At 49.7% G+C, this 26,957-nt stretch overlaps 2 protein-coding genes across 5 annotated transcripts in view; both read right to left on the bottom strand.

Moving 5' to 3' along the window:
* Window positions 1-115: 115 nt before the first annotated feature.
* Window positions 116-3,354, bottom strand: LOC124475689 (cytochrome P450 26B1-like). The gene is made up of 6 exons (XM_047032477.1): window positions 2,918-3,354; window positions 2,458-2,682; window positions 2,067-2,342; window positions 1,722-1,874; window positions 1,092-1,505; window positions 116-911 (listed from the first exon to the last, which is right to left on the bottom strand). Exons 1-6 carry the CDS (start codon window positions 3,122-3,124, stop codon window positions 525-527), a joined length of 1,662 nt encoding a protein of 553 aa, XP_046888433.1. The 5' UTR covers window positions 3,125-3,354; the 3' UTR covers window positions 116-524.
* Window positions 3,355-3,696: 342 nt separating this feature from the next.
* Window positions 3,697-26,957, bottom strand: part of exoc6 (exocyst complex component 6) — a 30,355-nt gene continuing 7,094 nt past the window's right edge. For 2 of the 4 annotated variants that reach the window (XM_047032056.1, XM_047032057.1), the window contains exons 2-21: window positions 25,906-26,077; window positions 24,225-24,272; window positions 24,002-24,092; window positions 23,452-23,497; window positions 22,556-22,760; window positions 22,160-22,345; window positions 21,765-21,833; window positions 19,534-19,617; window positions 19,240-19,407; window positions 17,862-17,933; window positions 17,658-17,755; window positions 17,330-17,435; window positions 16,978-17,087; window positions 15,074-15,185; window positions 14,845-14,979; window positions 14,450-14,629; window positions 10,902-11,043; window positions 8,147-8,220; window positions 5,902-6,014; window positions 3,697-5,533 (exon numbers count right to left, since the gene is read on the bottom strand). In XM_047032056.1, the coding sequence (XP_046888012.1) occupies window positions 5,401-5,533; window positions 5,902-6,014; window positions 8,147-8,220; window positions 10,902-11,043; window positions 14,450-14,629; window positions 14,845-14,979; window positions 15,074-15,185; window positions 16,978-17,087; window positions 17,330-17,435; window positions 17,658-17,755; window positions 17,862-17,933; window positions 19,240-19,407; window positions 19,534-19,617; window positions 21,765-21,833; window positions 22,160-22,345; window positions 22,556-22,760; window positions 23,452-23,497; window positions 24,002-24,092; window positions 24,225-24,272; window positions 25,906-26,077 (2,344 nt within the window). In that variant the 3' untranslated portion in view covers window positions 3,697-5,400. The remainder of the gene's footprint in view (window positions 5,534-5,901; window positions 6,015-8,146; window positions 8,221-10,901; window positions 11,044-14,449; window positions 14,630-14,844; window positions 14,980-15,073; window positions 15,186-16,977; window positions 17,088-17,329; window positions 17,436-17,657; window positions 17,756-17,861; window positions 17,934-19,239; window positions 19,408-19,533; window positions 19,618-21,764; window positions 21,834-22,159; window positions 22,346-22,555; window positions 22,761-23,451; window positions 23,498-24,001; window positions 24,093-24,224; window positions 24,273-25,905; window positions 26,078-26,957) is intronic. The other 2 variants (XM_047032058.1, XM_047032059.1) reach the window with 1 other exon arrangement.

Here is a 26,957-nt window from a genome sequence, read left to right as displayed (position 1 = left end):
CACATTTATTTAAAGAAATTTACAGTCAAAGTCAAAATAAACATTAAATAATTCACATACCATAACAACCCACCAGGCCCACAAGTCCAACAGTGAACAAAGGCCCTCAGAAAAAAACTGCTCTAAAACTTTGTGTCTACCTCTTACCCTGGTACTAGCCTATACAAACACATAGTTGAACAGACAAATACTAATAAACAAACCAACAACCACAGTATCACTGACTCTCATACCTGGCTGTAATCAACCAGATTATCATTGTAAACATGCCAGGGTAAGTAAATACCATTGGTGATGACTTCATGGCATCGGTGTTACAGTTTAACACAATATTTAACAGTCAATAATATAGCAAATAAATACCTCATACACTTCCATATATGTTCATTTAGTATTTTACATGTCAGGATCAGAGGACCACCCAGAGGTAAAAGGTAAAACCTGCCAAGTCAGAATATTTCTACTAGTCTATAGTATATGATAGACAGTCTACTTCTTTACAGAAGATTCTGAGAAGTCAGTTTCTAGCCATGATGGAACATACAGGACACATGATGCTTTTCAATGTTGTTGTCTCTGTAGGTGAAATAGACTTGTAGTCCTTTGGCAGGGTGGACTACAGGGACAGTGTGCATCTTGGGAAACGTGTCCGTGGCCAGCCTCATCTCCGTGCTTCCCAGTACCTCCACCGCCAGGGTCTTGATGATCACCTGGGCCAGCTCCTTGCCCACACAGCTACGAATACCACCGCCAAATGGCACGTAGTTAAAGCGTCCCGCCGCCCGACCCTCATCCCTCTCTGGGCCGAAGCGTTCCGGATCAAACAGGTCGGGGCGCTGGTAGACGGGGGAGGTCTCATGGGTGTCCCGGATGCTGTACATGACGCTCCAGCCCTTAGGGATCTGGCAACCCTGCAGAGGAGAGGACAATGCATAGGAAATGGTGGAAAAAACAGGAATTGAGCAATGTGATGTTGGTGCACTAGAGACTGTAAAAAGTATAGTATAGAAATAAACTGCAGTTTCAATTCTCAGAGGTCAGTGTTTGGTGTCATCCCTCAGTTCCCCTGCTAACCCTTTCATCATACTTACGTCTAACTCAAACGTCTGCAGGACACTCCTGTAACCACCGGAGACCGGCGGCAGGTATCTGAGGACTTCCCTCACCACACAGTCCAAGTACTGGAGCCCACCAAGGACCTTCAGGGTTAGATTTGGTTCCTGGAAACTACACGTACCAGACTCTGTCGGACATATGCAGTTCTTGTGCTTCTCCGTGTCATAACTAGGTGACCCGGTGGTCTGCATGTCTGCATCACCACTGATGATTGACTTTTTGTTGTTGTTGTTGTTATTGCTGTTGAGGACATGGCCCAGTCCCATTTCTTGTATCTCAGACCTTGCCTTTTCAGCCACTGAAGGGTGTGAGAGCAGGAGCTGGACCAGAGAGGTGGAGGCACTGGCTGTGGTGGAGTGGGCAGCAAAGATCAGCTCCACAGCAGTCTCCTAGGATACAGAGTCTCATTCACCTGGTGCATTCTGCTTAAAATGCATTTCTTTTATATCACTTCAACACCTAAGTAACACTCCAAATGATTTGTGTCAATGCATATAGTATTCCACTTGAATTGATATGATCCAAATGGTATATTTTCTTTATGACATACTCCATTGCTAGATATGGAGCATGTGTGTGATGTTATGTGTGTAAACATTGCTTACCTTAAGTTCCTGCATGGTGAGCTCATGGCCTTGTTCCTTGGCACTGGTGAGGATGTAGTCAAACACATGGCTGCAGCCCTCTGTGTTTCTCTGGAGCTTCTCCTCGATCATCTTCTCCATGCAGCGATGCAGGACATCTCTTGCCTGGATACCCTGACAACACCACAAAACAGAATAAAAATGGTTGCCAGTTGTAATAAATGTGCTTAATGGCTCTTTAAAGGGAGTAGTATCCCTTTCCACATAACATGTTTAGCAAATATACAATTTTATGGCTAGCATTTAATTATAATTCCGTTTGCTGTGGAGTTTACACATTTTGGAACAATGTGCGGCAGAACTCACTTTCCGAAGGCCGCTGCAGCACACGTCCAACGGGAGGGAGAATAAGTTGTCCATCAGCTGCTCAAACATCCTGGAAAGGTAGTTTATCTGCGTCTCCTCCACATCCAAACCTATGATGATCCGCACAGCGATGCGGAAAGTCAGGGCTTTGGCGGCAGCGAAAACATCAATGGGGCCGGTGTCCAAACACCATCTGGCTATCTCAGTCTTTACGACGTCTTGTAAGTGAGGAATGTACGTCTCCAAAGCTGCATGACTGAACGCTTTGCCTAGGATCTGATGGGATAATACATTTAAAAAAGCATATGATCTTAATTGATACAATATTGCTTAATAACACATTACATGTTGCAACTTCCCAACGGAAATGTTAAATGATAATTTCCCTTACTTTCCGTTTTTTCCGATGAAGGTCTCCCACCGAGTTAACAAGAGTGTTGGGTCCCAGGATGATGCGCGTGCTCTGGGGCCACTGTGTGCACACCATGGTGTGTTCTCCCATCAGGATCTTACGAATGTTCTCCGCGCCCGTCACTCGGATGACGGGTTTCCCCAACAGGTGCGTTTTAAACACGTTTCCATACTTCTCCCGCCTCGACACATGAAAAGAAGAACCCTGATTTGAAAAACAAACAAATAAAAACAACAACACTTGAATCATAGGATGGACGCGACAGTTTGCTACATTATTATAGAAATGATAAAACGACATCGGCACAATACCAACGTGATCTCTTAAACTTCTGATAATCAATAGCTTACTTTTACACAAAAGCAACTATTTATGAAGAACACCATGCATGCGTAATTACGCACGGTAGGCTATGAACATTGGAAACTAAAGAATTTACCTCGAACAACCAGTGGAACGTCTCTCCTATGAGCGGCCAGCCCATAGAGCCCTTCGGTAACGGTAACGAGCTCGTCTTGTCCCTGGTGATGGTCCATCGCAACGTCCACAGTTGCCGGGAAACCGCGGTCAGCAACAGCACCAACAGCACTGATGTTACGGCGGTAGCGAGCACCGACAAGGTGGTACTTAGTTCGAATAGAGTCATTCTAGGATAGCCTGTCAAGCGTGTTTTTTCAGTTTGATAATTTTATTCGGGAGTAACGCCAGTCACCTGAAAACAACCACACCAGCTGTATTTGGATACATGTAATCTTTCGTTTTTTCTTTGAAGACAAGATGCTAAATAAACTGCAAATTCCAGCCCATTAAGCAGGTTGCGTAGAGACACACCTTTAAATACACATATGCAAAACTGCCGTTTCTAAAATGTGAGCTGCTCTCGGGTGCGCTAATCTTTCCTTATGGAGCTTTATGAACCGTTGTATAAATACTTCATCCCCCTTCGTTGATGACGTCCTGTTCTGAATATTCAAAGCTCCTCACGGATTGCCACCAAGAGTGCCCCCATGTCTGTTCAGTTCTCCACTTAGTAAAGTTGGCAGCGAAAGAAGACACTGTTCACAACTCCACTCAACCGTTAGTGATGGTAGCTTTGTCTACCACTGAAGTCTGTTGTGGTTATAAGTTAATACAATAACACATTCACATTATTATTATGTCCTTTGCTACAGTACTGAACTCAACAAAAGCTACAGTAAATCAACTTACAGAGTCAAGTATGAGTGAACACATTTGTTGTATTTTATTATTACAGCACACAAATAAAAACGAATAGAAACAGAAGAATATCTCAGTCGGGGGGGGGGGGGGGGTTTCTTGTCTACAGCCATGGCAGGCAGCAGCATACTCTAATACCAGTTGAAATCGTTATGGACATTCTTAACTTAATATTCATTGGAATGTTTTACGGGATTTATTATTTGCATTTCTGTTTTCATGATGGGACTAGAAAGGAAAGGGACAACCGCCGCTCCACGGAAGGGGCATCGCTGACTGCTATCGATAAAAGTCAAAGGCTAATTCAATAGTTAGGCTCAGGAGAAGCATCATCTTCCACAACAATACATCTCCTTTTTTATTTGTAGCAGAGAAACTGCATTATCATTTTCTTTACAAAATATGCAGTATGTACATGACATTTACAAGCAACTATTTAAAAAAGGCAAACTTAAATAATCTTCAGTGCAAATCGGTTGGTAAAAGTATAGCACAGACCAAAGAGAAACAGAACCCGATTATAAAATGTTTTTTTGTTTGTTTGTTTTCACAAGATAAGCGGACCTGCTGAAGAGGCTGTTAAAGGAACCAATTAATTATTGCTTTTTATCTGAAAATATTATGTTAGCATGAGTTTATAAAGCTTTATTTTACCCTGAGGAACAAAAATATCAAATTTTTGATGCAAGAATTAGTTGTTGAAACATCTAATAATAATATTAAAATCATAATCTTGGGTTGCTTTCTTGTTAGAAGAAACACTGATTGGGGAACTATTCTATGGATTAACTGTCAAGGTTACAAGGGTACAGTATATTAACTGTAAGGGCACAGTAAAATTACTGTGAGGGAACAGTATCATAACTGTAAGGGCACAGTATAACAACTGTAAGGTTACAGTATATCTGCCCATTAGGTGATTAGATGTCGTGAACAAGGTTTTATCATGCAAGTTGGTTTTTGCCACTTCCTCAGAGCTGTTGGATTCAAGCCAGACCAGCAGAGAACACAGTTCTCTCCGTAGTGTTCAGTATTCTCAAACATACACTTCATATATTTACAGTACAAACTCCACACAGTATTGCATTGTGGGGTTGTTTTTTTAAGGGAAACCTCATGATCACAGACCTGGGGCTCAGACCCCATCACCACCTGTAAGGTACTAATAGGTGGAAACTCAAGAGGTGAACCCAACACATCTACAATCTACTTGGATGTATCTGAGGCGTGTTGGTCCCAGGTGTGTACCATGGAGAACATCAGTCTCAGGGTCAGACTTCATGGTCCAGTGTTCTGAGCGGTGTCGTTTCATACATTCCCACTACTCCCAGCTCCAGCCCTCTCTGGGGCTGGGCTACAATCATTGCACTCTCACAATGTACAAAACATAGTCCTCTTCATAGCCATTAAAAATACATTAAAAACAATTTTACTGGTCTTTCCTTTACAGAGTTCAGTAAACTGTTTTGTTTCGTTCTGTGTGTGTGTGTGTAGGAGAGTAAATATTTTTTTTACACAATGTATTCAATCTAGTTTACAACTGCATGTAGAAGTGTTTATGATCATCCCTGACTGCCTGAATGTGTTCCTGTGTAGCGGGGTGTGTGTCCGTTTTGTAGAAGCACGCGTGTCCGCACAGTACACCACGTGTGTGTGTTTGTGTGCGTCCCATGCTTTGTGCCCCATACGTGTGTGTGTGCGTGTCTAGGAGTGCTGGGACATGCCGTTGACCAGGCTCCGCAGCTGTTTGACCACCGTCTCAATAAGCTTCTGCTTGTCCCGGTCATTCTTCCTGAACTGAGAAAAGATGTTGTTCTTCTTACTGGTGTCCTTCATTCTGCAGGGACACAGCAACGAGACATACACCATCACAACACATACTGTACCGGTGAGCCTTGTTTGATGAGATATCCCACACATATGATAAAGACATATGTAGACAAACATAAACAGTCCAGCCCGGACACTAGATGAAGAGGTGGGCCTCAGAAAGAGAGAGGCAGGAGGCAGGAGATGGATAAGAGAGCAGTTAGAAAGCACAACGTACCCCCTGTAGACTCTGCATGGTTGTGGTCAGCAGTTAGAGGAGAAGGAGAGACAGGGAGGGAGAGAGAGAGGAATAGGGGAGAGGCAGGGCATATTAAGTGCACAGAAACCAAGCTAGAAGACACTTGTTTAGACGCGCGTGTGTGCGTGTGTACTGACTTCTCTAACAGTGCCAGGGCGGTGGCAGGGTTGACTCGCAGGTACTTGGAGGTGGGCTGTCCATAGTCCGCCAGGTAGGTCGACCAGTCCCACACCATGAACAGGTCAAGCAGCTGAAACACATACAGACACCTGTCAAAGGATCTCCCGGAGAGGAGAGGGAGGGAGAGGACGGGAGTGCGCAAGGGAAAATGGGTGTTCCTCGATCATTAGAAGAGGAGCACTGGACACTTCAAAAGCGTTAAGAGGACACAGGTCCACCCTGACCTCCAGCTAACCTACTCCCAAATCCTCCGCAGCTGGGCCTGTCGTCCCCAACATCTCACCTCCCTGCTACACACACACACACACACACACACACAACACTGTATGTTAATGTGTGTAGGGGGAAACAACAGGCTGCAAGTGAATAGATGTGAGAGAGCCGGTCAGCCTAGGAGGCGCTCTTCACACCAGCAGCAGGGGGACGTCCACCTGGGTCCTCTACACCGTGGTGCCAGGAGGGGGACCTCACCACCTCACATGGGCTTCACAAGCTGTTGAGAGACGTCACGGCGTGGACGGAGACAGGAGCCCATGCACGTGTCCCCCCTAGTCACTGCCATTGGTTGGAATCCAGGCCCAGGCCATATCTGTGCTGGTCTCCCCTTGTCTCTCTGTTTTGCTCCACGATAAATAAAGTGGGAGTAATACACAGGGGGGGGGGGGGGGGTGTGGGAGGGGAGTGGGTTTGCTCCTGTAGAAGGAGCTAAGTGGTCCCAGGTGATAGGCCTACTGGCTGTGTGGCTGTCAGCTCGTGCTCATCTCTGACTCTGGCCCAGGCCTGATCTGGGCTGATACTAATCCTCTGTAAATGACTCGGAGCCACGGGGCACGGCATCTTCACAGGGCCACGCCTCTTCACTACCCCTCTCTACTGTCCCTCTCTACCTCTGCACTGCCTCTGACTCTTCACTACTTCTATACTGCCTCGGCCTCTCTACCACCTCTTACACTAACTCTGCCTCTTTACACCTCTTTAGGCCTCTCTACCTCCACATCGTCTCTGCCTCTACCTCCACACTAACCTTGGTCTCTCCATCTATGCCTCTCTACCACCAGATGGAGGGAGACAGATTGTGAGGGAGGGCGAGGGGACAAAGGGGGATTTTCCGGCAGATCCTCTCACTGTATGGTGTCATTAACTTTGACAGCAGCCAGGAGACCACAACACGACAGGTAACCTTCTGCAGAACGACCCAGCAGTTTCGGAGCGGGCGCCGGGCAGGCACAATCACGTCGTAATCACGTAGTAAACAGAGCAAAGAAATGTTGGCCGTCGCTATCGGTATGTGAGGCGAGAGACTCGACTTGTCGATTCCTAGTGAGATCGACTGTGATAAATGACTGGTATGTGACACCCTGTTATCTCCCAGTGTTATATTCCCAAAGCTATATCCCCTTGCAAGGGAACAAAGGCTTTTGGTGCGCTCAGAAACCTTTACAGAAGCTGCTCCTGGTGACTGGAGCCCCAGTCTTGGTGGAGGTGAGGCCACCTGGACAATAGGAGTTGGTTGATCACAACGATACTACCATGCCTGCCTTTATGAACAGATTCCCCACACAACGGGGTCATCAACAGGTCACCCACGCACAGGTATGTTACCTGAACACAAGAGGATACGGGGGGGTGAGAGTGAGGTAGACAAGAGTGAGAGAGCTCAGACATTTGTGCAGGCTATGGCCTCTCAGAGCCTCCTGGACTTCACAGTCCTCAGCAAGCGTTTCAAGCCAGAGCGGTGAAGCTGGTCCAGTGATTTGGACGCTAATCCGCCAGGCCACGACCCCTGACCTCTAGGAGAGAGGGCGGGGGTCGGACTGAGGTAAGGAAAAGGTAAATCCTGACCACTGGGCATCTCTCTCTCTCTATCTGCTCTCAATCTAGCTCTCCCTCGTTCCTGTCCTCTGTGTCACTCACTGTCTGCCTGATGGCTCTCCACAGGGCTGTGGCAAGGCTCTCCTGGGAGGACCACAGTGACCCCTGAGTGGTGCTCTCCATTAGCCTCTGGTCTAATCTTTCTGAACCACTACAGACCCGCTGTCATCAACCTGTGTCTTAAACAACAAGGCTGAGAGCAGAGGTCGATGCTACACACTACTGAATGCATTAGCTGCAAATACAGATATCTGGCAGGGGTAGTCTTTTAATAGGGCAATGTTGTGACTTGGAGGTTTGGCAGCGAGAGGCCAGGTGAAAGAGGCTCACCTGTCGAAGGTCGATGAACGCCAGTTGTAGTGTGTCTCCTTGGAAACCGGGCACTGGCTCAGAGCTGGCGAACACTGTAGGAACACACATCATTATCATCATCATCATCACTACATGCTGTCAGCACATCTTTATGCAGGTATGCACATGGTTTCTATCAGCATCCACCAGATGTAAGTAAGGATCAGTCTTCTTTAACGTGTGATACATACTGCTTCATCCAACCATACACAAGGTAGAGTCAAGGGCACATCCTGTTGACTGTTAACATCCACCAGAACCTGACCTTTGGCACAGTAGCCCTGAACACACAGATACGCCTCCAGAGAGCAGAGAGGAAATCAGTCATTGGGGCTTTCCTGGTACTGCCATTGGAGCTACGCTGCATTGCAGTGCTAATGGGGGGGGGGGGGGGGGGGGGGTGGAGGAGAGGGAGAGAGCAACCTCAGAGAAAGAGAGAGGAGGGATAAAGAGTGGAAGGGTGTGGTCCTGATGAGAACGTGTGACACCACCCTGACCTCTGCCTCACACTGCAGGCCTCTGGGGGGATCGGCAGGTATAAGCTCTTCCTGCACACAGGCCCAAGATTAAAGGGCCCCTGACCCATTCAGCTCTAACAAGAGATACGGCAGCAAGATAACCTTAATACAGACCGAGGCTGGGCGAACAGGGGTCTGGGAGGGAGGCTGGGAGGGAGGCTGGGAAGGTGTGGGTTCTATCCGTCATGGATCCGTGTCCCTTGGGACTGTCCTGCTCGTGAACGGTTGTGTCTGCATGTTATTCCACGAGCCACACATAACATCCCACATACACACACCCTTTCACGGGAGCAGTGTCATCCCTGCACACACTCTAAATGACTGCTGTCACACAGAGAGAGAGGCTGATGGGACTGTAGACCCAGCACATGTGGTCAGGGGGAACCGTTTCATCTGGAACACGGCTCAACGGAGGAGCTGAGGACAAAGTCCCCCCCCCGGAAAAAAAGAAAAGAAAAAGAAGTCCAGTCCATAGACCTCAGACACATGCATGGGAGACGTGCCTCAGAGACGTGCATGGAATTCTGATTAGCATTTGGAGTACATTGAAAACAAAAAGGATTCTCAGTTTACACTGCACTCTGATCGACCCCAACCTCATTGTGAACCCTGTCTTGGTTGAGAGCCGCTCCAAACAGACTTGCAGACGGTGCAGTGGAGCCCCACTTCCACCCCCCCCTCTTCCCCCCTCTTGAGAGACGCTGGAGAGATAGCGTGAGTGTAGCTGTCTGTCAGAACAGCTCTCGACATACCAGCCCAGCTTCACTTCACTGCGTCTGACGCCATGTCACTGTCATGTCAGACTCTTTACCCGGGACACTTCAAAGGCACACACTTGAAACGAAACAGCCTCAAATGTATACTATTGTCGTGTCCACCTGCAGCCGTGCGAAGCTTGAAAGGTTTTGAAAAGTGCGGTTGTCGACTACGTCAAGGGATAAAGAAAGATAATGTGTGTGTGTGAAAACAGACACTGCTCCCTGCCCTTGTAGATCTGTGTCATTTGTCTGTCTAACTGTGACCAATAGTTCTCCATTTCTTTCAGAGTAGGGAAGTGAAACAGGGGTGACAAAGGCTTTGAAAGTCTCAATTTTCATGTTTTGTACAGACTCCATGTTGTCAGGCTACGGAGGACTGCTGCTACCAAGAGACTTCAGAGATCAAGTCTCCCACTGGGAGGGAACTCTAGTTCCAGCAGAGAGAGGTTGAGAACTTGAGCACATTCCGTGGTGTGGAACTCTGACGCTGTCGAATCAAATCAATGCCAAATCAACCGCTTACTGCAGAGAGGAAGAAGAGAAGAAGAGGGTAGTGGAAGGGGAGGAAGTGGGTATTTGATGTTCTTCCCGGGTGGTTAACCCACGGTGGTTACTGGCTGTGGTCACGGGGCTGGTTCGAGGCAGAAGGTAAACATGCCATAACTAAAGAAGAACCTTGTACAACAAAGGCAGTCAACACGCCACACTTCCTGTGCCCTCTTCTCTTCTAAACTGATATACGCATGTCCACGTGGAGACACATATCTCCTCCTTTCAACAATCATTACCTATCCATTGTTACCTCCCACTGACACTACTAAAAGCCCCCGTATCCAGCAGTTAGAGCACTAACGGCGACTGCTCCGTTTATGTGCAACGAGAGATGCTGCAGATAAGATATCTGACAGTCGACAGGTGTTTCCACTGGCACAACCCTGACTAAGGCTAATCTCTTGAGACATCTCATCTCTTCTGCTGATTCATTTATCCAAGGGGGAATATCCAGCAAATGATCCCTCCAAGCAAAGGGATCAGAGGAAAGGGGGAGAGGGGGACTGAAAGAGAGCTATAGATAGATAGATAGATAGGGAGAGAGATAACCATCTCTTAGGCTGATGTCGGCAGACAGAGATGATGTTAGGATTAGGAAGGACTGGTGGCCTGCGGCCAGGCTTCACCTCAGAACAGTCAGGTCAAGCCCCTCCGCCACTCTCACTCAGCTCAACACGACAGCTGCTTCAAAAAGGCACGTTCCAGAACATTTCCCACTGCTCGATAACCATTAGCCTCAGCCAAAGTGAAACAGTGCCACTTCTTCATAGACCCCGTGCCGCTCGACCTCTAGTTTAGACCTGAGCTGAAAAGAGACAAGCTGTGGCCTTTCAGTTGCCGTTCGTCGAACGTGTCTTTGAACCCCCGACCAGAGTTGTGGGGAAACTAGCCTCAGGCCCAACTTACGTTCGCACTGTATGACGTCCAGGTTGAACTGCTGGATGGCCCCCATGCTGATCTGCTTCAGCTCCGTGTCCAGCAGCATCTGCATCAGCGAGGTGGACAGGTGCTTGCAGGCCGACATGCACGCCGTCTGGGCCACCTTGCCCTGAGGGGGGGGGGGGAGGCACCATCAGGGGGAACAGGAGAAGAGGAGGAGACGGAAGGAGAGAGGGAGAGAGAGAAAGACCGGGAAAGGAGTGAGGAGAGACAGAGACAGAAAGAGGAAAAAACAAAACATGTGAGCTTCTTGCAATCTGGGTGCGGAACAGGAAAACATGGGAGTAAAGATAGTGGAGCCACAACTTCCTCTGCCATCCCTGCATTTGTGTCTGCAATTGATTAGTCGGGGCTGCCCCCGTGTTATCTCAGCAACAGTGGATAGGGTGTAGGTTACACATTGAACAGAGAGGGGCTGACATGCAGGCAGGGCAGACACCAAGACTACCAGACTGGCTCCTGGCTCCATTGGATCACTCTCAAAATGGGTCCTTCCTTCCTGCTTTCATCCCTGGAGGCACTTTCTGCTCCGGCATGATTTGAACGCATGCACGGCGCTACGCAGCTGATAGCAATCCAACCACATGTGATCTGTCATCTCTTAAAGGAAGGAAGGAAGGAAGGACGCATCTGGAGAATATTCAAACGGGGCCCTGGTCTTAAAGGGCAAGGTTGTGGGCTGGTTGTATAAAAGGGAGACCGCAAACTACCAGAGCCAAACGGGCACACACACACACACACATGCACCCAGGACCACCTCATCCAGGGCTTGGGTGATGGGAAACACCAGGTAGGCCCAAACAGTGAACACTTTTTAAATGATCCCAGACCATTTTGTTCATTGTTGAGGTAGACTAACTGGTGTTTCACTCTCCATCCCTGCTCAAAGTCGACGTCATGCTGACAGTTGTCAAAGAACCCTGCTGATACATGGCTTAGCAAGCTTTGCTGTCCACAGTGATCAAGCTATGGATCGGACTTACAGTATTGTCAGCGACATGTGTTCAAGACCAAAATACACATATACACACACACCCCTGACCCTGTTCAAACACACAACAGGCACAGCACAGGACGGAGTCAGTTTCCCATGAGAGTGGCAGGATGTCGTCGAGACCTCTGCACATGTTCAACCCTGGGTCTTCAGGAAGGCTGTGAGTAGCAGATGTCATCGTCATCACATGTGGGGACAGTTAAGGAGAGATAGTGGTGTGCAGAAGAACACTGTATGACTGGGGACTATCTCTATGGCTGGTCATTAGTGGGCTGGAGGGTTCTGGAGGGTGAGGAAGGGTCTTCCAGCTGCTCTGGACCAGGGCTGATGGGCCAGTCAGACCATCTCTGCGGTGGCGCTGAAGGTCAGTATGAGGTTGTGTTTGAGAGAGAGAGAGAGAGGTGTGGAGGCATGCTGATGCTGCAGTGCAGATTTAGACGTTAGCACCAGACCAGGCCTTGGCCCAGAGACTTGTCAGACGGTCTGAGGGGTCTGGGTTTTCTCCTCCACACAGCCAGCCACAGCCAGACTGGGGCCAGACTGGGGACAGGCAGCCAGCCAGTCCGTTTCAGGCCCAGAGCGTCAGATCAGCTTCCAAACTGGGTTAAAGGTTGATCGAGAACATGGATCTCTCCTGAGACCTGCTAGACAGACTACCACTAAATTGAGGATTGATCGGGGTGGGGGGAAAATGAAAAAAACAAAACATAGCGCAAAGGCTCTCGGTAGATCACCCAGCATGCACTAGTCTACAGGCTTGTTGAGAAAGGGATCATGATGTTGCTTCTGGACGCTGGTCCAGGTTCAGCTGTGTGTTTAGTCTGTTCTAATGATGCTGGTGAGGATGAGCATAAGGTTAGCTGGTCCTAGACCAGGGTCTACATGAAACTTCCACAGCTGCTGTGTAAAGGTGCACGACTAACTGAGCCAAGGAAAGGAAGGTCTGAAGACGCCCTGGCTGCCTGCCTGGCTGTTTGGCTCAAAGCCTGAGTTAATGACTGCTTGCTGCCTAACCTTCTCACTGTTTCTACAAGGGAATGAGAACAATGGTAGAACACGAGAAGCCAATCTCCAACATTCTCATTCCTGGGCAAGCTTCCATATACAATAGTCGATCAATCAACAAGCCAACAACCCAATGCTGACAGCCAAACTATTAGGTCTTTATAAGTGTCTCTACTGCATGGGGCAGCCACTGCTTCATTTGCTGTTCCAGCAATAAGTCACATGCCTTTAATCTATCCGAAATAATATCTCATATATAATATAATGCGTAGGCATATATTGAACAAAGACAAATGAATCAATGTTCATTGTGGACAGCCTACAGAAAGCCCTGCACCTAGAGCAGCTCTGCTGTTCTCTGCTCTGCTGTTCTCTGCTCTGCCAGGGCTGGCAGCCAGCTGACTGGACTACACGGCACCACAGGTGGAGGAAGCAACAAGCCTGGAGAGAGTCCACAGTGACGTTACTGACAGGAGCATGCGTATCCCTCCGCACAGCAGGCTAGAGCGGGGCAGGGCGGGGTGGGGGAAGGAGGGGAGAGCAGGTAGAGGCAAGAGGGCATGGGGAGCAGGGAGGGGCAGGACAGGGAAGGGGTACTTACCGACATGGCTGCATGGTCATTGTTGTTACTCTGAGGCAGAAACACCCCCCCAAAAGATTGAAATAGGGGCAGGAAGGGGGGGGGGGGGGGGGGGGGGGGGGTTGGGGGGCAGGAGAAAGAAAGTAGGGCAACAATAAATGGACAGGAGTGGAAGAGTCACACACCTGGCATGCTTGGCAGAAGTCAAAGTCAAAATCAATAATCAATCCATTGATAAAAGGAATCAACAAATCAATAATATGCATCACTGAGGAGAGAGAGAGACAAAGACAGAGGAGACACTCCTATACAGATAACAGAAAGTCACACACAGAAGCCAGAGAGATGACAGACGACAGTAGAGCAAGCAAGCAAGCTGAGAGAGTGAGAGGGTTTAGGTTGGACTAGACGGCCCGGAGCCCAGTTTAACACTGCTCTCCTTCAGCTCGGCCAGGTCCTCCCAGACAAGAAGCAGGCTACTCCACTGGTGCCTTCATCTTCTACGGTTGCATGTCTGTGTGTGTTTAGTGTGTTGCAGATCCCTGCCTACACATCCTGTGCTATCGCTCCCACTCACTGTGTTCCTTCACTGGTGTCAGTATGACTGCTACAATACAGAGAGGGTTCCACGACAGAAGCAGCACAGAACTCTGACAACACACTGACACACACACACGTACATAAACCAGAGTCCCTATATCCATGCTACAGTAGGCTAATCATGACCTCAAAGCAGCGGTCAACTCCACTCCATCAACACAACAGATAGAAGTCACATGAACTCACAGAACGGTACGTAGGTGTGGTACAGGAGAGATACACCAACAACATCACTATGAATGCCAACTCCATCTCCCAGAGTTCCCTGTGGCACGGGCAGGTGGGGAGTGGGGGGGGGGGTTGAGGACAGAGGCTGGAGGGGCGTGGCTAGCTCACCGGCAGGTGCGTGAACACCTGGAAGGTGCTCCGCAGGAAGTTGATGAGGTCCATGAGGTACCCGCTGGCCCGGCCGTCAGACTCGGGCATGCTCCACTCGTAGTCCGCCAGCTGGATGAACTCGTCAATCTTCTGGTTCAGCTTGGTGTAGATCTCCCCCTCAGCGGCATGCCGCGCATCCTGGTGCACACGCACACACACACACACAATCAAGCAATGTTGAAAAAAGAATCATACACATCTTTACAACTCATTCGTGTTCAGCCTGAACCAGTTGTAATACAAGCAATCCAGCCATCACTCTCTATCCAAAACGTGTTGATAAGCAGACACAGGAGGAAGCCTGGTGTGTTTAGGCCCTGCAGGCGGTCCGAGCTGACGGGGGGAGCAGGTACCTTGAAGGTGGACAGGCCGTACAGGCGCGTGGTGTGCACCGTCTCAGGAGACACATTGGTGATGTTGGTGATGAAGTCCTCCAGGTACTTACAGGCCTGCTCCAGGTGGGTGGTGTTGATGATGATCTGGACCAGCTGCAACACACACACACACACACACACTTGAGCCCAGTGTTGCTTCTGTATTGGTACTTCAGTGCAGTGTGTGTGTGTGGGTGGTGTTGTGTACCTCAGTCAGTCCTATGTGGGGCTTCTTGATGAGGTTCTGCAGACAGCCACTCAGCGTCCTGGTCAGCAGGAGGTTGGTGGATTTACGCAGCATGTCATCGATCTCTGTGGAACTGGACACACAAACAACACGCTTAGTGTTGCAGCATTTCAATCATCACATGACAACAACAACAACAAAACCACGACGACCCATTGAATCCATTAAATGTATGGGTACACAAACCCATTGATTTTATACACATCCATTTACCTTTTAAACTAATCAATTAGGCTAACATGCCTTTGCCAACAGTGATTCATTAAAGCAGTCTAAACAGTGATCGGTTTCTGTTAACAGTGTACCACTTGTGTGTGTGTGTGTGTGTGTTGACAATACAGACAGGAGTTGGGGGGTAAGAGTAGGGGGTTTGTGACTGTGCGTTAGAGACAGAATGTGCATGACATGTTTACTGTCTGTGTGTGTGTGTGTGGGGGGGCTCAGGTGTGCAAACCAACATAGGCCTCAATCTGTCCAAGTTCTCAGACACTGACTCTCTTGTACTGCTAGCAGTGCACAACACCAGTCTTCAGAGTGAAAACAAGCAGGTCAAACCCCCCCCCCCCCCATCCCTCCCTCTGTGTATACTCTACTCTGCTGTTCTGTGTTTGGTTTGACCCGGTCTGTGCTCTGCTGCCCTTGGACTAAACACACGCTGGACTAAACCAACAGGACCTACTGGATGGGCTCCGATATGGAATCACAAGGGATTATGGGACTTGGTAAACCCATCAACAGGGGAGCGTAGAGAGGGCAGGGTGAGGAGGAAGGAATGTTACAGGAGGGAGGAAGGATGGATGGAGAGAAGAACTGAAGAGACACAGACAGGATGCCGTATTATGAGAATAGAGAGAAGGATAGAAGAGGTTTATGAGGGAGGGATGGATTCATGGATGGATTGAAAGAAAGGGACAAGGAGGAAGGAGGTGCAGTGGTGTCGGAGGGAGTATGACAGGAGGTTGTGTGTTGTGAGTGGAGGGTTAAGTACAGGCCCACATCCCTGTGATGCTGGGGCCAGCCAGGTCCGAGGGGCAGACTGTAAACAGTAGAGAGTGGGAACTGAATGTTTGTGTGTGTGTGTTGCTACTGGGACTGGACATTGCTTGACCCTCCCCAGCCCCCACCACCAATACCTAGTCCCTCTGGGAAAGGATTTGGGGGGCTGGTGACTACCACAACACAGACCCTCCTCTCCCTACGCAAGCACAGATACCACAGAGCTTAAAGAGAACAAATACTGACCCAGTGGCTGGGGGCAGCAGGGCTGGGACAAGTGTGTGGCTGAGAGAGAGTGTGTGTGTGTGTGTGAGAGAGAGAGTGTGTGCATGTGTGTGTGTGTGTGTGTGAGAGAGAGTGTGTGTGCATGTGTGTGTGTGTGTGAGAGAGAGAGAGAGAGTGTGTGTGCATGTGTGTGCTTGTGAGTATGGGCAGGCTCAGGGAGAGAACAGGGATGGGTCAGTGTATCGTGAGAGACAGACTGCTGTTTCCCACCACGCTGTGTGACAACAACTCTACCACACATAATCTGAGAGAACGGGCTGGGGAATGGAGCAAGAATACAAAACATTAACAAACGCACACACACACACACACACACACACCTGTGTAGCATACAGATGTAAAAATAACTCTCGTAACACACTGACACAAACCCCCACTATAGTCAGACACTGAACACCTGCAAGGCTTTAGAAGAACGACTAGGTGTGAGAAGAATGTTGTAACGAGCTGTTACCTCGAGCTGCTGTCTGTGAGTGGGAGTGTGTGTGTGTGTAGAATGTAGCCTCTCTCCACACACTCCTTCAGGTCTGTGTGTCACTGCATGCCTGTGAGGCTGTGTGTGTGTGTGTGTGTGTGCCTCTCACCTGCGGTGGAGAGACTCTGAGAACTTAAGGCTGGCGTAGATGAACTCCTTGACCTGGGTGTAGATCTGAGGCACTGACTGGGACATGGGGAGCTTCTTTGGAAACTGCTGCTGCTCGGTCACAAAACAACACCAACAACGTTGCTTAGCAAACGAACAAAGACTCCTCCACAGGAGACGCATCGGATCGAGGATGATGACTGAAGTTCAACTTCAGAAGCCGCTTCATCCAATGAGCATGAAGCTACACCTTCAGTCCAGGAAATGGAGTTCAGACCAGTGTTTCTGGCCATGTAAGGCCATTACAAAGCGACACAAACACTCATACACACAAGGGGAGGAGTGGGACCAACCTTCTCTATCTCTGGGTCGTGGAAGGGGAACCTGCTGAGAACATACTTGTACTCCTCCTCCGTGTCTACAGGGATGGGACTGTAGTTGTCCTGCTCGAAGATCTCCCTGCAAGTGGACCGGTTAAAGCATGTGAGCCTCCAGTCATGTCAGTCCCAAGCGCGTGGGGATCACCTCAGACACCGACTTAGAAATAACGTTGTGGTGAATTCGCAATCGGTCGCTTGGACACGACGGAAGAGACCGGGATTGGTTTATCGGAGGCGACAGGAGCGATTGTGTTTGTCGTGCTCCGTGGTGCGAAGGTGGCTGGGGAGAAGGGCCTCTCACCTGAAGACCACGGCCCATTTCTTGAGCAGGGTTTCGTTGTACTGGTCCCTGATCTCAAACAGCAGGTCAAACAGCCTGTTGACTGGGAAGCCGTAGCCCTGAGAGGGAGGGAGAGAAAACAAACATTCACCAATACCGACCGGCCTGCCAGGGATGGTTAAAACATCCAGGAAGTCGGCACGTGTCCGTCTGAGGGGAACCCACCTGTAGCGTGTCTGCAAATATGACGATCAGGTTCTTCAGCTCCAAGACCAGGTCTGGGTCGTTGCAGTAGGACTGGAGGGGACGAGAACATTTGATGTTTAGGCAAGGGTGCAGGGAGGAGGAGGAGGGGCACAGGTCAAAGTCTTTTAGACTTTTCTGACAGGCAATATTGGAGAGGGGGGGGGGAGCAAAGTGGGAGAGAGCTAGTGAAAATAAATACAGAGAACTTGAGCCTGTCTCTCTCTCTCTCTCTCCAGGGCGCTCGTCCACAAAAACACTGACCTGTCACCACCTCAGGATCAGGATACACTCTCATTACACAGCTGAACGCCGCACTGGGTCGAAGCTCGCTCTCTCTCTCTCTCTCTCCCTTTTCCTTTTCTCTCTCTTCTTTGCCCCTCCCACCCCACCTACTCTTCTCGCTCCCTGCAAGAGGTCAAGTTTCTGAAGTATCCTGGACTTTCTCTCTCTGACCAGCAGAGTCAGGTCTCTCTGCCTCTCTGGGCATTAGGAGAAGTGATTTATGGCCCTGGGGTTCTATGTGTTGCTGGTGTTAAACATTGACATATGGAGCCTGTCCCTGGCTCCTGGCCCGGGGAGGGGCGTAAATCACCAGGCTAAATGAGCACAGCCCAGGGTGTGACACACAGCAGCAGTCTTCGGGCACCATGTTTACACACCTTACACACACACACACACACACACACACACACCCCTACTAGATGCACTTCCGACAAGACCAACAGTGAATGACAAACTTTGCTTCTGTCCCCTCTGATCAGGTATCATCTTAGGGTCAGCAGGTCTCCTAGACTGGACACAAGGTCCTGGTCGGAGCCGTGTCTTGGTTGGCTGGGCCCAGGCGGGGGCTGGAACCCGGGGACTAGAGGTTGGGGCTGGGGGAGGGCTGGTTGATTTAGAAGGCCGGAAGGCGTTTGGAATGATAATTGGAGGTCGCCCTGTCCTGGTGGGCTCCTTTCAGCAGCCTCCCATTCAGTCTGACCTGACGGAGAGCTCAGCTGAGCCTAATGAGGACAGATTGCAACAATAACAGCAGATTAAGCCTGCATATTCCCCACTGCAGGAGCAAGAGTGTGTTTGGAGGGCCCAGTCAGTTGTAAATCAAGCAGGGATTATGCTAACGGGCCTCACAGCCTGGGTCCTGAGGGCCAAACAAAGGCCCTGGGACTCGGCCCCTAGCCCCCCGACCTCCACTGCTCATTCTGGCCTTTCAATCACAAAGACCCTGGCACAGCTCTGCATGACCCCACTGCGCTATGCATGGCACAGGCCGCTCACTTAGTATCTCACCTCCCTCCCTCCCGCCAGCCAGGTGCGTGTGCAAGGAGAGAGAGTGTGTGTGTGTGTGCCCTCTTACTGAGTGCGTGCGGAGCACGGCGATGATCTTGGACAGGGCCATGTTCCACAGCTCATCAGTGAAGGCTCGGGTGACCAGTCCCTGCGTCGCATGCAAGATGTGATCCTCCACTACGAAGAAACCCACGATCTGGTTGAAGTACCTCCTGTAACCCTCCACCGTCTCGTGCTGGGGATCAGGAGGACAAAGTCGTGACACAGAGACAGATGTGGCTGGCCTGGTGCAGATGAAGATGACGACACATCCAGTCCAAACCGGCTGATGAAAAGGTGTGTGCGTGTTTGTGATACTCACCATATTAGCCTGAGGCTGCAGTACGAGCCTGGCCTGTTTTTTCCTCTGCTTCCTGTAGTAATTTTCAAATGTTTCTCTGTCACCCTGTCAACGTACAACAGCAGCCGAGACAACCTGATTAGATTAAATTGACTTCAAAGTGCATTCATTTCCACAGAATCATTATCATTATGACCGGCGAATAACGTTTCCGTGACAACACTTAGACATGGCTACACCTTTCATGACATTCTGTAACCCCCTGACGAGGTCTAGTTCAAGCAGTTCAAGTCTCTGGAGACAGAGCCGACTGTGTCTGTTAGAGACAGGCAGCCCCCACAGCCTTTCTGCTTGGCAGACACGGCACAGACGGGGAGACGTGAGCCGTGTCTCAGAGACCTGTCCAGAACCTCCTTCCAAGCCTCCTGGGCATCCAGGCTGAGAAGTTACTAACAACAGTGGAGGGGCAACAGTAACAGTCTGATCCAAACGCAACAAAGCCTGGAGCCCTCATTATTCCAGTCAAAACCATCACACTGGCCTAATTAAACCGCCTGTCTCGGCGTTGATGTGTTCTGAATCTAAACGCTTCGACTGGTGAGAGAAGCTATGACAGACACAGCCAGAGGGAGGGGGGAGAGACAGGGGGGGAGAGAGAAATCAGCAACTTATAGGCTGCATTGTTGTGGTGTGCTAGCTGGCTCCAGCCTTTCATAACTCTAATCATGACGTTCTTTATCTCTCCAGGGCATCTGTGGGACGAGCCTCTCCTCAGAGTTCAACAGATGCATATCTACCACACCTGTTCTTATAGGAGATCTGGGCAGGGGCCCTCGCTCCAATAAGATTAACTTCTACTGGCAACTGCTATAACAGAATGGGTTCAACACAATGATTTAACACGGGTACAGATAGCTCCCCACCTGCCTACAGAGCAGAGGCGGTGTGTGCTCGAATGTTTTCCTACCTGCACAAGCGTGCCTCCTCTAACCCTGTGGGAAGGAGGCGTGTGTGTGCGAGATTGCGCACGTGTTTGTGTGTGTGTGTGTGTGCATCCAGGAGCTCGGCCTGGCCCAGTCAGAAGTCCCTGTCCTCTCATTAAAGCGTCTATTCAGGGTGAAGCGCTCTCCATTGACTCATCCGTCGCCCACTGAATGAGCGGCAGTTCGTGCACAACATGAATGCACCAGCGCGCCCCATTCTGGGGGTGGGGGGGGGGCTTTCACGGCGAACGGGAGGTGAGCGCTCGGTCAATCCTATTAAACGCTCGAGGCTTCGCTCATTTGAAGACCGCGGGATTCGTTCACACACTGGATGAGAAGATGTCGATGTTTGAGTCTCCACCCCCCCCCCCCCTCCTCCCAGACTCTCCGCCCACCCAATCGTTCCTCTCTTCCAGTAATAGGGGCTGCCGTCCCAATCCAAACTGTGGAAATCCCGGGCCTTACCCAGCTCACTGCTGCTGGGGTGGATCACTTGATGCATGAAGGAAAACAGTTGAGAGATCTGATGGGGCCTTTCACAGCCACTTTAGCTAAGGTCCGCTGATACGTTTCAGGTGTGCTCCATGATGAATTTCCCCCGGCGCAGTACAATTAACGAGGCACACCGAAAGGTCAGAGTCTCACCTGGATTCACCTCACCCGAGCGAGCTAAATCGACAACACTTTAAAACTCAATGAAACTTCAGGATTCACATGAAGTGTTTTGACCCCATGGCCTGTACCTGGACAAAATACAATTCCTCAACAACTAACAGCCTCACTCTCTGTCTTTCTTTCTGTCTTTCTTTCTTTCTGTCTTTCTGCCTGATCCTAAGCTGTCTATGGTAAACTGAAGAATGTCATTAAGCTGCTGGGCCTATGGCCATTGTTTGGCAGCAAAGAGCTCACAACAATAGGCTCAGAGCTATTCACACTCAAGGGGATTAGGGTGTCAAGTTAAGTGGCAATGGAACCCTCGAGTCCCTCCACAACTGGCCAGTCCGTTTGTTTGGCTGTTGATCCATTACCTTAATTAATTACAGCTCTATTACGCCCATTAACTTAGCCTTGTACCACTCAGCCAGGGTTTACTATTATTGCATCACACTCAGGAAGATTTGTAGAACACGTCTTGCTCATGTGAATAGCGTACAGTAAAAAGTATCACCAGGTGAGGAGAGAGTACACCCATATTAGATGTAAGGGTTCTACTGGTAGGGGGGGGTCAAGATCAGATCTCTCAGTAGACTTGGCGTTGGGTATACGCACCAGGACAGTGTAAATGTGGAGACACCTGTAGACTGGAGAGAAGTCCACCAGATCCTGGGCCGTTAACACCTGTGGGGAAACGGCACAGGTTCAACACTGTCGTGGCCTCCCAGAACTGTGGGAGGGCAATACTGGCTTAAGGCTTTCGCATGCTGCATTCAAATCAGCTGGGAAATAACAGAGTCATTTGAAGAATCATTTTCAAATCAAGACTTCATATCAAAGCCATATTTGGAAAAGTCATGGCAGGGTTGCCAAATCGGCCCCTCAATAAGGCAGGGCTTTTACATACGTACACTTCGGCATCAGGTTTCTACAGAGTGAAGGACAATGTTTCAGTGTGGAAAAGAGGAGATATAGAGGAGTAAGGTGAGTATTGGCAACCCTGTCAGGACCTGTGGATCTCTCGCAGATCTGCCCCGCACCTCCTCATCACCCTCCTCCTCCTCCTCGCCCCCCTCCTCCAGGGCCAGCCCGTTGTGCTGGTTGGGGGTGCGTCCGTTGAGGGAGTACAGTGGCTTGGTGTCGCCCAGGCTGGCCTGCTTCTGCACCGCACTGTTGAACGTTCTGTGCTGCTGCGCCTGGAGCCAGGGAGAGCCAGAGACGCCAGTCAGAAGGAAACACACATGCACCCACATATACATACATACATGTGCACGCACACACACTGACACGCAAACTGTCCAGCTGTCCAACCTGTAAATACCGCCAGGTACACACAAAGCAGGAATGGTATTGTATCTAGTTGGAGTCATCCACGGTATTCTTATTGGTCGGCTCCGAGCGTCTACCTGTCTCATGGCGGTCTCTCCAATCTTGTCTGAGTGCTTCCTGATACTCTCCAGGAAGTCCTTGAGGTCTGACATGGAGATCTCCTTGATCTCCTCCCTCAGTCGGGGCAGGTTCTCTGCCATGATCTGGCAGAAGCGGTACTGGCTCACCCTGGGAATGTAGATGTTCTCCAGCTGCTCCATGGTCTTCAGAGCCGCATAGTACCTACAGACACAACGTCACGGCATGCTTAGAACCACAGAAAGCGGACAGATTAGAACCATGGAACACATGCCACAATAAAGCATTGTAAAAAAGGCTATATGAAGGATGTGTGTGTGTCTGTACTGGAAGCCTTTGTGTCTGTGTGTGTTCGTTTGGGTCTCCCCGTGTGTGTTCGATGTGAACTCTGGGAGAATCCCAACAAGTGTCTTTAGGCCATGTCCCGGCCAGGTCATTAGTGCTCGGAGGAGACAAACACACACACATGCATGCAAACACACACACACAGGCACACACACACAGTGCTGGGAGAGGGGCGCTACACTGATTGCCTTCATTTGGCTGCGGGCCGTGACAGCCCTGTTGTGTACGGGGCCTTCCTGTGAAGAAGGGCACACATAAGGTCAATTGTCCTGCGTTTGAACGGCTAGCTCTTTCATGGTGTCTTCTGACTGATTAAGCAGACATTAATGGACAAGGAAGGGTCATTATTCTGCGGTTCAGAGTGAACTTAACGTCCCCTTTCGCGGATCGACATGTAAACAGAAGCCCTTCTCCTGTTTGTATGAGGGAAGTGCGCAGGGTCGATCCCCAGAAGCGCCGTGTCCCCAGGACAGTGGAGCTCCAGCCAAGCACACTGCTGTGCACCACAGGACAAGGAACTGGGTGAGGCAAGGACATACACAGTTCATACCTTTTAGACTCCAGCTGCTCCTTCAGTTTGCTGTACATTTCTAGAACTGCAAAGGAATACACAACGGAACATAGGGAGTGAGATTTAGAGTGTGTGGCGTGATAAAGCATGAATTGAGCTTAAATAACATTATTATCACCTGGTCAACCCCTTCACCTGGTTTAGACATGCATTACCCTGGTGGCACTCCCCTGGTAAACCTACTACATCATACCTGGTACAGTCCAACCTGGTATACAGCTAGTACACACTGCTGTTTTTCTGTAACCTGTATATTATAGCTCACCTGTGGGAACCCCTGCTTTGGCTGCTCTGCATTTAACCTGGTATACCTGTCTGGGATGTTATACATCTTACCTGGTACACACAAGTGTAGTTTGGTCTGCTCACCAGGGACATGTACTGTGCTCCCCTGGGATCCACAGCTTTAGCTTCTGCCATGGGCTGCGATGACATCTAACCGGGTCATCACCTAACCTGATTTATTCATCTCACCTGGTATACACATCTAACCAGGAATACACATTTTACTGGTTACAAGACATCTCACCAGGTATGCATAGCTGCAGCTTCTCCACTGTGGTAGCCATGTTCCTCTGCTGAATCCTGCAGCGAATCACCTCCTCTGTTTGGGCAGTCACCTTACATAAGCAGAGGTCACAAAAGGTCAAGGCCCCCTCAATTAACCCCGAGGTCACGGCAAGGTTCCGTCTAACCCCTCTCTCTACCCGCCCTGGCAACAAGACAGGCTGACGTGACAACAAAGCTCTCACCTCCTTCCCGGCGTCTTGCAGTCTCCGGTTAGTGTCCGTAACTTGGCCCTTCAAAAATAAGATCACTTTTGTTAGACAAATCATTCCCCGGGCGCCCCCCGTTGTAACTGCTCACCCTTGTAATCAGATCATACTTCATGAGGGGGCAGGGACAAAGACAGGCCAATTCAAATTAACTGTGCAGCAGGGACTTGAACTCTCGGTCGGCAGGGAAGCTTTTATGCGCCATAATCACTTATGACAGGCCTTTCTAACAGATTCTGTGACAAACTTCTCAATTTTACTGGGGGATTTTTGAACTTTCCTTGTCTCCGCGGGTCTGTCAAACAATCCAAATCAATGACCCAATTGACCACTGGTCCCTTCTTGATAACCTCAATGAGCTCTATGCGCCAATCATTGTCTGGGGCCAGGAGCCAGGGGCCGTTTTCTGGTAATTAAACATTCTCCCTCTTTCCCTCTCTGCTGAATACAAACACTGGGTGGTTGACTCACTTCAATTGGAGGAGAGACAGTTCACCTCTGCTCGCTCCGCGGCACAGAGGCCAGTGACAGTCGAAAGGCCCCGGGAGGCAGGTGCAGGAAGGGAGACTATTGCTCTGCTCCGAGCCCCATTGCAGCAGTTTCCCACATACAAAACTCTCATTAGGTCACAGACGTGATACAGAAGGGCTTCTTGGCATTATTAAAAGTCTCATTAGTAATGGGACAAAGTTGCCCAGTGACCTGGTTGATGCTGTAACTGCTTGTCGTCTTGTTAACCTGATTGTTCTTTATATAATCATGCTGTAATTACCAGCTTGGGTCAGCCACCATACAGCACTTTCAGAGGTGGAAAGGGAGCTAAAGAGAATTGGCCTAGGCCTGCATGTCTGCCAGGCTCAGCTGTGCAGCTGCACGCTCAGCCCTCTCCAGGCATCCCAGGGCCAGGGGGAGTTGAACGGACTGACCCATGCATTAGCCGGTCCGGGAAGTCTCGCTGATGGGACTGAGAACGCATTCAACACCGACTCTATGGGCCTGTTTGAAACTTTTAAACTACCTGTGATAACCTTTGAAATTGCTCGCATGGCATCTTGGAATGGTGAAAGGACAATGTCTGATGCTAGTCAAACATTAATAAAAAAGACATTAAACTCAACAACTACAATTCATGTTAACGAGCTGTCTGGCGAGGCCATGAACAGGTCTCTCTTGATAAAGAGATGCATCTCAATGAGAATAACCTGTGTCACTAAAGGTTAAATAAATAGAATATATATATTTATATGAAAGGTTCTACATCTATTGTTGGAAGCTATATAAATGCTAATACATTCCATTATGCTCTCTCTCTTTTTCAATCTCCCCACCTCTCTCACTATTCCTTTCTCTCCCTCTCTCCTTCAGCCCTTTCTCTCTCTCTCTCTCTCTCTCTCTCTCTCTCTCTCTCTCTCTCTCTCTGCCTCTCTCCGTCAACCGTCTCTCTCTCTCTCTCTCTTTCTCCTTCAGCTCTCTCTCTCTTTCTCCTTCAGCTCTCTCCCCCTCTCTTCTTCAGCTCTCTCTCTCTCCCCCCCCCCTCTCTCTCTCCCCCCCCCCCCCTTACCCCTCTCTCCCCCCCCCCCCTCCCCCTCCCTCTCTCCCCCGCTCCCCCTCTCCCCCCCCCCCTCCCTCTCTCCCTCCTCCCCCTCTCTCTCCTCACCATCAGCTTCTCTGCGTCTGTGCGGACTTTGAGCAGCTCCGTGATGGCGTCCACGAAGCCTTGATGGTGGAAGTTGCACATCTTCTCGATCTCGCGGTCATGGTTACGTATCCTGGCGTCCAGTTTCTCCATAAACCGTTTGTGTGCGTTGGGCTGGTCATCGTACACCGATCTGAAACATGCAACACAATCAGCACGGGGGGTGGATTCATTTAGCCCAGCATCTAGAAAACACTGCCCACTGTACTGAATGAACGTCACCCTTGGTCTTAGACTATGCAACGAGTACACCGAGACACTACTCATTAGGATTTCCAAGCTTACAAACGTGGAAACTCCAATTCTGCTGATGAACCCATACGTATGCATTCTATTTAGTGCAGTCAGCCCCCAGAAGCAAGCGTTAAACCCCAGAGATAGACAGAGAGAACGGGCTGAGAGGGAGGAGGACCAGGTGTTCCTTGTTTTGCAGTGTGTTGCAAGAGGCCTGTGAGGCTGTGCTCCAGCTCTGTGTGCGGCGCTGGCCCTGGCCCAGGGAGCCCAGATGGCTGGGCCTGCCATGATGGATGGGCCGCTCTCTCTCACAGGAGGGAGACACTATCTCATAGATCATTCACATCCCCATCCGTCACCACACACAGACAGCTGACTGGACATGACTGGTTGACAAAACAAACTGGGGTGGAGGCAACAACAAGACAGGCAGGGAGGATGTAAGCGAGGCCTAGCGAGCATGATAAGCCAGACCTACGACCGTGGAAACAAGATGGGAATCAAACTTGGCTGAGGCCCTGCTACTGTCTTGACCGGTCAGTCTCAAACCAGTGTGCGATCTCAGAAAGATAACTTTGCTGAAAGTGTAAAGACAACTTCTGGACAACAGGAGTGTGTGGTCTTAAGCTACCAAGCAAAAGCCAAATGAAACCACTGAACTCGCGTAGGCTGTACATTCTTTTTAGATACCAATATAATGACTCATAGTAAATATACTGTACTTTTGAGTGATGTCTCCATCTGCTGGTTGACCAAAGCAACAACAACCTACTTGAAGG

The sequence above is a fragment of the Hypomesus transpacificus genome, chromosome 13 (genome assembly GCF_021917145.1).
Source record: "Hypomesus transpacificus isolate Combined female chromosome 13, fHypTra1, whole genome shotgun sequence".
Classification (NCBI taxonomy): domain Eukaryota; kingdom Metazoa; phylum Chordata; class Actinopteri; order Osmeriformes; family Osmeridae; genus Hypomesus; species Hypomesus transpacificus.
This window is presented reverse-complemented; position numbering and strand designations above follow the sequence as displayed.

Bases quoted from the DNA above. Each gene is read 5' to 3' on its own strand.
- LOC124475689 (XM_047032477.1), bottom strand. From the start codon at position 3,124: ATGACTCTATTCGAACTAAGTACCACCTTGTCGGTGCTCGCTACCGCC. The intron at 2,343-2,457 runs GTAAGGGAAATT...TTATCCCATCAG, and splicing joins TTCATCGGAAAAAACGGAAA to ATCCTAGGCAAAGCGTTCAG. The intron at 1,506-1,721 runs GTAAGCAATGTT...TCTGTATCCTAG, and splicing joins TCACCATGCAGGAACTTAAG to GAGACTGCTGTGGAGCTGAT.